General features: G+C 33.7%; 1 protein-coding gene across 49 annotated transcripts in view; it reads left to right on the top strand.

Moving 5' to 3' along the window:
* Positions 1-13084, top strand: part of RIMS2 (regulating synaptic membrane exocytosis 2) — a 457129-nt gene that overhangs the window by 267064 nt on the left and 176981 nt on the right. For 27 of the 49 annotated variants that reach the window (XM_074553797.1, XM_074553727.1, XM_014270235.3 and 24 more), the window contains 2 exons: positions 1619-1790; positions 2337-2490. In XM_074553797.1, the coding sequence (XP_074409898.1) occupies positions 1619-1790; positions 2337-2490 (326 nt within the window). Of the gene's footprint in view, positions 1-1618; positions 1791-2336; positions 2491-10214; positions 10242-13084 lie in introns of all 49 variants that reach the window. The other 22 variants (XM_074553869.1, XM_074553702.1, XM_074553753.1 and 19 more) reach the window with 1 other exon arrangement.

The following is a 13084-nucleotide window of genomic DNA, read 5'->3' as shown; positions in this document are numbered from 1 at the left end:
GATCCCTACTTTATTCAAAATGCTGTAGTGTGTTTGTAGCTGCTGAAGCTGTGCTAAACTGAGAATCAGGTCTGGTCCAATTATCTTACCTGCTTTTTCCATAACAATGAGTTATTAATAGGCTAACAAAAGTGTGTTCACAATGTTTTACAATGTAAATTGTGATAACTAAAATATATTGACATTAAATTTTATTAATCTATGTTTTTTCCCATTTATGAGAAACATTCAGAACTTTTCTTTAGTTGTTTCATGTGTTTATGATCAGCAATTTTGGTTTTTTTTCACAGAATTTTGGTTTTTTTCTGATGTGGAAATTCATTTTGTTTCCTTAGATTTAAAAGCTAAGTAAGCAACAGTATATTTCTTGTGTAGTAGAAAGAAACATGCTGGAGGTAAAATACACTTAAGTAAGTTAAGCATTTAATTAGATGAAGATGCTGAATTCTCTTTGAATTAAGAAGTTTAATTGAAAAATATTGTACAATGTAACTTAGTTCACAAGGGTAAACAAACCTTTAGTATGCTAGAAATAATTTATGGTCTTTTTTAACAGTGTGTCTAAAAGTATTATTACTTAGGTAATTTTTTGATCCAACTTCCAAGTAACAGTTCAGAAATACAATGACTTTATTAAAATTGCAAGTATTAAGGAATGGACTGCATCTGCATTGCCTATTAAAAAATCCTTATAAATTAGTCTGGCAGCTGCATTATGCAGCAATCAGCAGGTTTAGAATAAGCATTGTTATAAGGACTCTTGTCAGTATTCTCAGTAGGAGCAGTGTGGGTGTTTTCCAGCAAAAAATGTTTCTATCAGAAAATATTAATTCTTTATAGCAGAAATATTCTGCAAAAACATTGCTTTCAACAGCACCCTGGAGCCAGAGCCAAGGCTGCCAGGGTAGCCTTGCCTGGAGACCTCACCTCACAGTGGAGGTCCACCTTCGGCCTGGTGATTCACTGAAGTGACCAAAGGATTTGGGAAGCTGTTTTGAGAAGGCTGTTTGTTCCAGTATTGCTGGAAAAGAACATGTAACTTGTTTTTGGGGCTTCTGGTTTCCCAGGTGGATAAGGAGCCCTTAGCCAGGAAAGCCCTGCACTGCCCCCAGGTCCCTGCCCATCCTTCATGTGGGCCAGCTGCTCCTTCCTGCTCTGCAGTTGGAGGGAGCCGCTGTAGGACTGGAACTTGAGTGAACCAGCTGGCTCATTTTTTTTGAAATGCAGCTCAATGCCCAATGTTGTCTGTAGAGATGTTCTACTGTCAGGCTGTGCCTTGTGGAAATCCCGTTTATGGAAGTACATTTTATTTTATAAAATGCTGTTTCCAAAATAAAAGAGAATACATGCAAAATCATATTAAAACATTTGTGGGTTTTGGGAAACATCTTAAAATTGGAATTGGCACATAAACTTGAAATCACCTAACCTGAGTTTTTAATGTGAGTTTATGAATTATCCTCAATATATGCACTGACCATTATAACGTGATGTAGATTATAGTACCCCTGATCCTACAAACTGAACTGCTGATTTAAGATTTCCTATTTTCCAATTATATACTTAATGCAGTTTAATGGTGTTTTGAACATATTTAATATTTAACTGTTTTTTTCAGTGATAAAAATAAAAGAAGAACAAAAACAGTAAAGAAAACATTGGAACCTAAGTGGAATCAGACATTTATTTATTCTCCAGTTCATCGGAGAGAGTTTAGAGAACGAATGTTAGAAATCACTCTTTGGGACCAAGCACGAGTTCGAGAGGAAGAAAGTGAATTTTTAGGAGAGGTATACAAGTATTGGTAGTTGCTATAGAAATACAGTTGCTCTCTCATACTTATGTATAGATACTTATTTTCAAAAAATTACTAACTGCGCAAAGCAAAGCTGGTTTTATTGTTTTACTTTTTCTTTCACTTAGTAGTAAACAAACAGTGATCTCACACAAATTACATAATCCTGATATGAGATTCTTTCTGCATTTTTTCTGTTTTAGTAACAGCATGAACGTGGTTTCTTAATTTCTAATTGCTCATTCAAATCTATATTATCCATAGTCATATTTTACTAAAGCTTTGGAACATTGCTCATTTACCTATTTGAAAGCTGTAAAGGCTCTCATAAGGTAATAAGCGTTTTGTGAACGATTTTTGGGTATATTTAGTGTTCTAAAACGCACAGAAGATTCTTGCATATTAAAGCAAGGTTTTTATATAACTTCAGACAAAGTCCTTAGCAGTAAGAAAATAATAGAATAAATTTCATGGGTATATCTATTTTAAAATATTCTGTTGCACAATGCTTTCCTGCTTTTAACCATTTTTTCTTTTTTAGATTCTTATTGAGTTAGAGACTGCATTACTAGATGATGAACCCCACTGGTACAAACTTCAAACACATGATGTCTCTTCATTGCCACTTCCCCATCCCTCACCATATTTGCCACGCAGACAGCTCCATGGCGAGAGTCCCACACGGAGGTTACAAAGTAGGTTATTATTAGTTTTTCACTCTGTGTATAGTTCATTTGAATGAATGCATAATGAAATCTATTAAATTCCTGCAAATGGAAAGCTGACAGAATTTTTATGTTTATTTGTAGCTGTTATGAATTAGATCATTGTGGTTACTGATGAGAGTGACATGCTACAAATGGTATCAACCACTGTGCATTGCACCATTTTTTTCTTATAACTCAGTTCAGATTCTCAGTTGGAGTAAATTATCTTGTTTTTTGCAATGGACTTTTTTTTTTTCATGAAGCTCTTTCTTTTGTATTATGTTCATAATTTCATTGTTTAAGCAAAAGTAGATTTGCAGGACCTCTCTCTTTAGCTCATATTTCTTAAAGTAACCTGTATTTAACATCATATGTAGATAAATTAATACCATGGCCTGTTGTCTTGCTTTGATATTATGTTATGTGCTTAGATTCACAAACGGAATTTCTTTAAAAATTGTAGTTTGTAGAGTTTTTTATACTTGGTCCACAGTAGTTATCAGTATATATTTCGAAACTAGCATATATAAAGTGTGGTAATAAAAATAAATACATGAGAATAAGACAGTAAAGGGGAAAAATCTACTTCTTCAATACTTCGTGGTTTCTCCAGTTTAACTGTTCAATACTGCCAGCGATTTAAAGCTCTTCCTCACTGAATAAATTTTATAATACCAGTTGGCAGTTATTTAAAAAACCCAACAAACCAAATGAACCAATCAAATTAATAAAACTCCCAAAACCCAAAAGACCCACCACCACCCCAAAAACCCAACAAAACAAAACCAAAACTCCAAAACAAACAGAAAAACCCCTAAACAACATGACAATAGCCCAAATGTAATTTTTAAGATTTACTTGGAGTTTCTTTGAGTCATTGTATGTGAGTGTGTGTGCATGTTTCACACAAACTCACAGAAACTTCTGCGTGTAGTCGTGAAAACAAGCTTGGATAGTTCATATGTGCTATCTAGAGTTTTTATTACATAACCCATTGTCTACAAGTATTTCAAGCAGTTGATCTGTTTTGCTTCTGTGCACTTGATGGTGAGAAGGATTAAAATGCTCCATATCATAATATTCTGGGATAGACACACTGTCAGAGACTCACACTGCGTAGCCTTGATATTTTAAGATTATACTTGTCCCCAAAAAGCTGAAAGAAGTGATAGTTAAAAGATAAGGAGTTCTATTGCAATTCAATCCTCTTCAGTCTTACATGACACAACTGTTATTTAACTAAAGTTTTTAAATTATATTTCGTATATGGTCTATGCCATTTTTAATACATTTTAAGATGTTTCCATCTACAACTATTTTTACAGACCAATTGGACTCTTTGTGTGTGAAGTTAGTAAAATTCTGGTTTTCAGGAAATATCCGATCCTGCAAACAAACACTATTTTTCTGTCAGAATTTCTGTCTGTGCAATAAATAACTGACATTAAGAATGAATTTATGATTTGTTTTTTAACAAATTTTGTTTTTTAACAAATTCTAGTTTTTTAACAAATTTTATTTGAGTAAAGTTCTGTTGGATGATATTGGCTCAAAATTTGAAAGACATTCAGGTTTTTTACATAGCAATCTTACTATGTACTAATAAATAATAAAAAAACCTAATAAATACTAATACTCGTAATGTGCTCAACTGAACAATTGTACAAGCTTGTCTGTAAATATAAAGGAAAGGACTTAGCAAATCTTCTTTTTTGGTGAAATACTAAGATTTGGTATAAAAGTCCTGCTTTTCAGTGAAGATGGTTTAGCTAGGCTGTTCCCAGAGCACTAGTTTTTCAGCATCTGGTTTTAAAAACTCCGATCAAATAAGCAATTTCAGATGTTCACTATTATTGCTGGAGAATTCAGATGTTCCTACACTAAATAATCCTATTTCCTTTTGTACAGATATAGGAACCTGAAAAAGAAGGATTTTGTCTAGTGGTCTAGGAATATATTAATGTCTTGAATCCTTGTGTGTCATAAATACTTTGCAGTTTAAACAGATAGTTTTAAATGTACAGAACAAGTTATCCTGGAATTAAAATCCTTGCTTTCTGGGGTCTGAAAGAGTATACAATTGGAAATTTAGCATCTGATCAGAGCTCAGCTATGGCAGGAGAATCCATTTAGCAGTGGGAAAATAAAATTTTTCTTTTATTGCTGTCACACCTCTGAAATGAAAATAAAAGTACTTCTTGCTGTCCAAAGAGGTCATGCAATATCCTACTGAGAGGTCCAGTACCCAACTGAGCAAGGCTGTAAACAATGCAGTGTAAGTTGGCCAGGCCTGGGACAGGCATTGCACCAGATGGACTCCAAAAATGCTCTTCCCAATCTAAATGTCATCACCAGGGACTGGTGAAGGGCAGACAGCACCTCTGAAGACTGTTTGCCTTCACTAAGTAAAATAGTTATACTATATTAATAACACATAGAAGTCTAGGATTTTTACCCTTTTTTGAGATGTCAAAAGAGTATGAAGTCAATAGATCAGTTTCTTGTGTCTGAAGATTTTTTTTTTATCTCTCAATAACATTCTTATATATGATGAAACAGAAGATGCTATCCAGCAGCACATTATGACAACGTGCAGAAAATGTCTTAGAACAAGGCATGTCTAGCATGTTTGTCAATGCTTTTCAAAGCACTTCTTAGAACATGTACTGGGCTGTTATTAAGCAGGCTGATTTCAATTTTTTGGGGATGCAAAATCTCAGCAGTTCAGTCCTCCTACCTTTTGTTTTTTTCTGCATTCTCTCTATGTATAGAATTAGTGATGAAAGAATTTATTGTATACCCTCAAAAATTGCTAGTGTGGGAAATGACAGGAGAGTTATTTTGAATCACAAGGTTCTTTTTTGTTTGTATAAATACACATTACACATCTAAGCTTTTCTATCTTTATGATTGTCGAGTAGGGATAAACATATTTATTTGAACACAATACTTAAGTGTTACTCTCTAAAGGTAGTTTAAAAGAACCACCTACGCTTAGCACTTCTATTCTCTTTTTAATATCCCTGGAATGCAGTGTTCCTGAAGAAGAGCAGACTGTCAGCCCTGAAGAGTGAAGTTGTATTTACAGATTGCCAGTAGCAAAGTGCAAGCTTCCCACGGAGCCCCATATGCTGGTTTTTTAGGAGCCAGCTTTCAGAGCCAGTAGCTTCGTTTCTACATATATTTATCTCTCAATATCTTTGAGTGGGCAGTGTGTTGTGGTACACACTGATCTAAGTCAGCTGTCCACCTTCTCTTTCCCAGTCCTCTGATCCATACATTCCATTAATTTCCTAGTGATAAAGAATCATTCCCATACTTTCTCGTTTGTGTTTTTTGACAGACATCTACTTAGAAACTGGAACTAATATAGAACATAGGATTATGACTTACTAGCTCTTTCAGCTAATTATATTTGAGATTTTCATAACCTGATCCAATGAGTATATTTTAAACTTTTTCTTATGAGAAATGGGGGGTAATGAGTAGGTCTCTTTTACTTATTGTGCTCAGCTTTAAAAGTGAGATTTAGAATTCATTTTCTCTAATATTTACCATAAAATCAGCCATACACCCAGAATTCCAGCATTAATTAGAATTACAGCCAAACTGAAGTTCTTTTTATATTGCCTCTGAAAAAGATTGCAGCCAGAAAATTTAAAATAATGTGAGAGAATATTTAGGAATTCCCATTTTTGGTAGGCTGCTTTTCCATCTCACATTAGCTAAGAATCTTATTGGAGAATACATACAAAATTGAATGTGCTTTGGGTGCTGGGTCCATGGTTATTAGAATGTGCAAGTTATTGTTATTATTTCTGTTTGTTGAGAAATGATACAGAAATAAAACAAGGTTTATACCATGGGATCATGTATCTAAAATTAGTTCCTCTCCATGAGCCCAGAATATAGAGATAGAAATCAAATTGCATATTATGCATTCTTATTCCATCTTTTACAGTTTTATCTATGTAATGTGAGCATTTTTGAAGTGTGAGCTGGTATTGTGAATTGAGAAAGAATATGGGGATATTTTATGTTTTGAAGAACAACAGTATTTTAGTTTTATATTAATGCTGAATTTGTTTCAGAAGCAGATTTTGTTTTACTCCAAGTGTTTTAAGACTTTCCCAAATACTTAGGATTGAAAAGTGACTGACACTTGTTTTCTAAGTCAGATTCTGAAGCTTTAAAGTGAAACTGTCTGATCTGCAGTCCCCAGAGAGTGCAATGTGCAGTGTAGGTAACAGCTAAGTGTGCAAATGAGAAGAAATGTGAATATAGCAATAAACCCAGACATTTTCAGGTCTCTTGCTGCAGCATAGGTATGTACAGCAGCAGGTCTCTACAGTTTTTGAATACCATGAGAATTCACAATATGGTTTGAAAAATAAAGAATTATATTTTGAACATCCTTAGTAAGGGAAAAGTAATAAATCTACAGGAGATAAACTCTGCTCTGAACAAGATCTCAAAGATTTTAGAAATTACAGTGTTTGAAAATCAACATGTAGAAGTCAATTTTTTTTTTCCCAAGATCTGAAAACCAGAAAAAAATAAATCAAAATTAAAGTAAATGTAAATAAACATACTTTGGAGTAGTTTTCTTGTTAAAGGAATTTCATTACATTTAGAATGAAATTCATCAATGACTCCATTCACTGAATTTCATGATTCACCAGGTCCATAAAAAATCTGGAAGGAGACAAATTACAATAATGAGAGTTTAAACTGTCGGGACAAAATCTGACTGCAGTTATGTTCTAAAAAAAATCTGCATATAGTGTGCAAAAAGCTATATATAATTATTTTTCTTTAAATTTTATTCATTCTTTGAATGGGAATAAAGAAAAGCTATGATGTGTAAACAAAGTGTTTTGAGTAACATGAAAAATTTTTTCAATTTTTTACTTTGTACATTTTTCCATCAGACTGTATTTTCTGCAGTAATGCTGAGACCTTAACATGATAAAAGTTATTAAATCCGACTAGAAAAAATCAAACTGATAGACTGAATTAAAAAATTAATAGTCCCATTGCTTATTAATTTTTGAAAAACATTTTTAGAGGGACTCATCAATGCTGAGTTCTGACACCTTTTAGTTTTTGAATGTTCTGTGGCTCTACCATCTGATCAAGGAGGAATGTCATAACTGTTAATTTAATCCCTCTCTTCCATTATTTAAATGGTAAAGCTATCAAGTCTATATTGTAGAACATCAAGATATACATTTCGTAGTACCAAAATCATTAAAGTTTAACAACAATTAATTACAAATGTATCTGAAACTTTAATCTGTGAAATATGAGCACCTGTGAAATGATGGCCAATCTTCTTCCACTGAAAATTATTCACTTCCTTAGAGCCCTGTAGGGGCTCATTTCACTGCAGAATCAGGATCTTGCTGTCTCAGCAAGTTCCTTTAGTTTGTTGTGAGTTTGGGAAGTCAGCACCATAATTTTCAATGAATGTCACTGAACCTGACCTGAGGAAATGACAATAATGCTGTTCACTAGTAGGTAAGTGAATTGTACCTAATGGACACACGTGTCAGAGACTTTTTTCCAAATTAGAATATGGAGCATTTTATGGTCAGTGGCACAGGCCATGATTAATTTATTATATGCATTTTATCCTAGAGAGTCAAAATGACAATTAATTTTCTCCTTCATGCTTCTTCCTTAGTTTTTCTCTTTCTTTAAATGAAGCATAGGCCTTGGGCATGTTATCTTGGTTTGCATGCATTGATATTTTGTTCACAGAATATGGAGATATATACCAGTATTGTATTTACTGTACATCTATTATTTATTTATTATATTTTATTGTACATCTATGGTTTCTTAAATACTTTAATTAAAAGGTATTTAACATGATACAGGGATGTCTAAAAAGGCCTTAAACTATCAGAATATTTTTCTTTTTCTAGTAAAAGAAACTAATTTAGAATATTAATTTACTAAATTGTAATTAAACTACAAAAATACTTAAAAAGCTTTTTTGAAAAGTTTATGACAAAATCATGTTATTAAACTACTCTTCTGTTGTGCAATGAAGTTTTCAGATGGTTTTAATACTATTCTGACTTCTTCCTTTCTGTGTTATGACCATATAGAAACAAACATTGCTTTCCTAGTCCTCAATCCCATTATAATCTCACTAATTTTATATTCTTGTTCTCTTCAAGAAACTGTATGTTTTTGAAGATCTATCCAGCAGTTAAATTCAGAAAGTCCCTAATTTTTAACTAGATGAATAATTTCTACACTGTGTTAATAGATTTATTTTGTGGGCACATGGCACACCTTTAGTGTTCAGGTAACACCTGATGTTGTCAGGGTAAGATAGATAAAGTCTCTAAACTGCATCTTTCATAATTTTGTAGCCAAAAAAGTATCATTTTTAATGAAGTCCATAACCAGAAGAGATTAGCATTAAGGAATAAAAATATTAGAGAATTTACACAATAGATCCCATCTAAAAGGTTGTAAGTGATGCTGAAAAAACCGTATAATTTACTTTGAAATTTCATTGACTAACGGAATTCTGAGACATAAAAAGGTATTACATTTATCAAGAAACCAAAGTTGAAAATATAGAGAGTTAGAAATTGTAAGTAGTAGGTGATTTAGTAATATGATCCACATATTAAAATAGTTAGTACCTGGATGTCAGAAAAAGTGTGACTTGCCAGAAGGCACTTAGTCATCCAGTGAATCCATTAACAGCACCATTTGGCAAGAAATTGAAATTTTCTCTAACACTGTCATATCATATAATCTGAGGTGCATCATTTACTTACAGACTGGCACTCTTCTGTTTAGTAAGTTGTCTGTGAGCTTTTCAACTACAAGGAATAAAAATATTTACAAAATCTTGCTAATGACAAGATATTGTTAATGTTATTCTGGCTTCTTGCCTTCTTTGTATTATGACATCTTAATATGGAAGTCATATTTCAAAATCTACGAATCCAATGAACATTTCATGTTTCCAGAATTGTCCAGATAGCCCCATCCTATTCCTTGGCTCAGTTTAGAAAACTTGGTATGATTGTTTGGAAAGCTAAAATACATAAACCAGTCAGACTTAAGTAATGCAAACAATAAATCAGGTATTGCAAGCATTTAATCATTCAGCTCATATCAGGGTTCTAAAATTCAGTGGTAACAACAGTATCTAATTAAGGTTCTCATGTATGTACATATTTACCAGGTCAAGACCTAGCAGGAGGGAGAAGATTGACTGGCACATCACTTCAGAGTCTGTTAATTTTAAAGGAGCATTCAAAACTACACCTTGGGAAAGTTCTGCTAGTGCTGCAGGGCCAAGAGAAGCATGCAATATTTTTAAGGGTAGCAGCTCATATTGTATGCCCAGCTGAACATACATTTTGCCCTTAAAAAGTTAAACACTTGTAATAAAAATGTGCAACTGTATTTCAAAATTGGAAATGACTGAAATTGCTCTACTAGATCTCTGTGGCTGTTGTATGTAACTGTTGATCCAGAAGTGATTGGCATTTTTGTGGTTTAATTTTTCTTAGCTGCCTGAGTTTTATAATTTTGAAGTAGTATGGCTACACTATCAAATTCTTCCATCTCTGGCAGCAATTATAGAAAAGTTTAAGGTTCTAATCATCCCTGTTACATGTGTTGATTCATATATTTTTTTTCCCTGACACTACTTCATTTAAATATTTTTTTTCCAGATAAAGGCTTATATTCATATAATTCAGGTAAATTTTCAGCATGCCATAAATGCTTATTGCTTCCATATATGTGCAAAATTTAATTTGATATTTTGTTGGTGTGCTTTTGCTACCTATTGTGCAGATACTAAATTGCATAAAAGTTCTTTGGCTTTTCTTGTCTGCTTTTGAGTATTAGGTCTTTTGTTGGCTTTCTTTCTCTATTGTTAATGTCTCAGTATTGATATTGGAGCAATACTGTAGCACCACACTTGCTTTGCTTGCCTTCATTTTAGGTAGAGATATGGTAGGAAAGCTGTAGTGAGCTTTATTAACTCTACTAGGAAAATGCTATCTAGTTTTAACTGGATTAAAAGGAATGCTATTATATTACAGCTGTTTGAGAACTAGTGTAAGTATATTTAGCATACAGATGTGGGGTAAGTGAAGTACTGGCAAAATCAGTATTTACACTGGTATATATTTTTGCAGTTTCTTGTTGATATAAATCCCCATTACAAATCCAGCGCTATCTGAGGAATTTGCCTTAATTAAATATAAGTAAATTAATAACATACAGTTTTTACCAACTTAAATTTTGTAGTGCATTTCATGTGGGACTTTTTGCAGTTTTTGCAGTTTTAATTATTGGAATCTCTTTGAGAATTGGTTCAACTAATTATCTTTTAGTTATGTTTAAAAAATGAAACTCACATTGTTATGAAAATAGATCCATACCATGATGGAGAGAAACAAAAGCCCCTTAGGGCAGAAGTTTCTTGAGAGTAGTACTAATAAAATCCTTTTTTGATTACATCTAATGTCAATCTCCTATATTTCTTCTACTCCTTTCTCTCCTGAAATAATCCCAAATTCTTCTCATGTTTTACAATATCTTCACATGGGGACAGACCAAGTTTGGTGTGGCATCTGTGGGCTTGCACACATGTAGATTAGATTCAAATTTTATATGGATAAAGTTTCTTTTTGATTAAAGACTTCCAATTTGTATCTCTCCCTTCTATCTAGAAGTTGTATCGCTCTCTTTTATCTTTCTCATCTATCCTATTCTAACGATTTTCAAAGACCTGTAAGAACTTAATAGAATTTTATATTTAAACTCCTCTGTCAGTGTAGATGAAACTGGTCTAAAGCCTCTAAACCCCACTATTATGTGCAGGAAGATGAAGTGACAGACTGACATGGAGACAGCAGGACTGCATGAGAAATTAGCTCACACTAAGGACCCTTGGGCACAGGCTGGATGAATATCAGAGAGCAAATTCTTAAAACAGTTGTTGTGAGACTCTTTTGGGGGTACTTATGTGTCAGCTCTGAACATAGAAGAAATACAGGCTATGCTAAGTGACTTTAAGTGGTTGTGAAGGCCTTCTGTGAGCTCCAGGGAGGGAACTGCAAGCATGCTTCACTACCCTTGGTTGCCCCAGGGAGTCCACAAAACCTTGTAAAAGCTTCCTGCATTGTAAGGGACAGGACTGGGAGCCTGGTCTGCTTTCTTTTTCCTTTTTTTTTCCTGTCTCCTTTTTTTTTCCTGTTTTTTCCACAAGAAAAGCACAGAATTACGGAGCCATAAATTTGGCACTTTCTTCTGTATTTAGGCTGATGCACACTAATTTTATTTCTCATTCTACCCCCTGTCCTAGTTCATTTTGGTAGCTATGTTGGTTGGTCAAATGCACTTGAGTAGAGCTTTGAATCTCCTGTGTTAATCTTCTCTTGAGGTCTATCAGAAATGTCTGTGGGGAATTTATGAAATTCAGAAGGTATTTTGTATTATTTCCTCTGTATATTAAAAAGAGAGCAAAGAAAAGCTGTGTGCCAACTGCAGTTGTCATGTGGAAGGCAGAAGGTTTTTTGGAACCCTCCACAGATTTTGGTTGCTTTGTAAGAAAATAATTTTTTTTGCATATTGTTTCATTCATATGGGAGAGTTCCAATTATTTAGAATGTTGCTATGTAGGGAAATGTGATTCTGGTGAAATAGAATAGAATATTCCAGTTGGCAGGGACCTACCACAATCATCTAGTCCAAGAGCCCAACCATTCAGTCCTGACCAAAATCTAGAGCAAGTTATTAAATACATGGTCCGAATGCTTTTTAAACATGGACAGCTTTGGGAAAACCAAAGAATATTCTGTAAACATTTTTTCAATTTTCCCCATATTCTTATTTAGAAGTTGTTAAAGCTTTCCATGGCCATCAACAATGCATCCCATTAAAAGTTGACAAAAAAACCAAAAAACTGTTTCTTTAAAAAAATTGAATGAAAGACCTCATTTTGTTCTTTACTTCTTATTACTTCTTTACTTCCTATTACTTCATCCCCGAGGATGAAAAATTGAAATGTTTTTATACTAAGAAACTACTGTATTATAAGTTCATTTTCTGTGTAAGAGAAAGTAAAAATGCAAATAGTAAAAAATTAAATAGAAAGTACTTGCTAAATTGAAATTAAAAATAATGGTTCTAAAGGTTTTTAGGTGACAGGGATGCAAGTGCTGTGAACTTCCAGCCCTGCTGTGCACGTGTTCTCACAGAGCTCTCGTGCTGGGCGAGGTGGTAGCCTGAGCAGCACTGCAGGGAAGGAGTAGGGGAGTGTGGAGGGGCAGGAGGATGCTGAACGTTGGCAAGTTCTGGTTGGGGAGGTTTTCCATTGTCCCCAATATCAACACTCCCCTGAAGAGTTTTATTGATAGTTTAAGGCTGTTAAACCCAAACTTGCTAAATGGAATAAAAAATTACATTTTTATTTCCCTGAGGCTATGCTGAATTAAGGCATTTGAGGGTTACAGTAGCTTGGGATCTATTTTGCCTTCAATCCATAACTGTAATAATTGTTAATCTGGGTGGAAGGGATTTGAAAGTTTGT

This window comes from Zonotrichia albicollis, chromosome 1 (genome assembly GCF_047830755.1).
Source record: "Zonotrichia albicollis isolate bZonAlb1 chromosome 1, bZonAlb1.hap1, whole genome shotgun sequence".
In the NCBI taxonomy this organism is placed as follows: domain Eukaryota; kingdom Metazoa; phylum Chordata; class Aves; order Passeriformes; family Passerellidae; genus Zonotrichia; species Zonotrichia albicollis.
The sequence above is the reverse complement of the archived record's forward strand: the minus strand, read 5'-3'. Positions and strand labels throughout refer to the sequence as shown.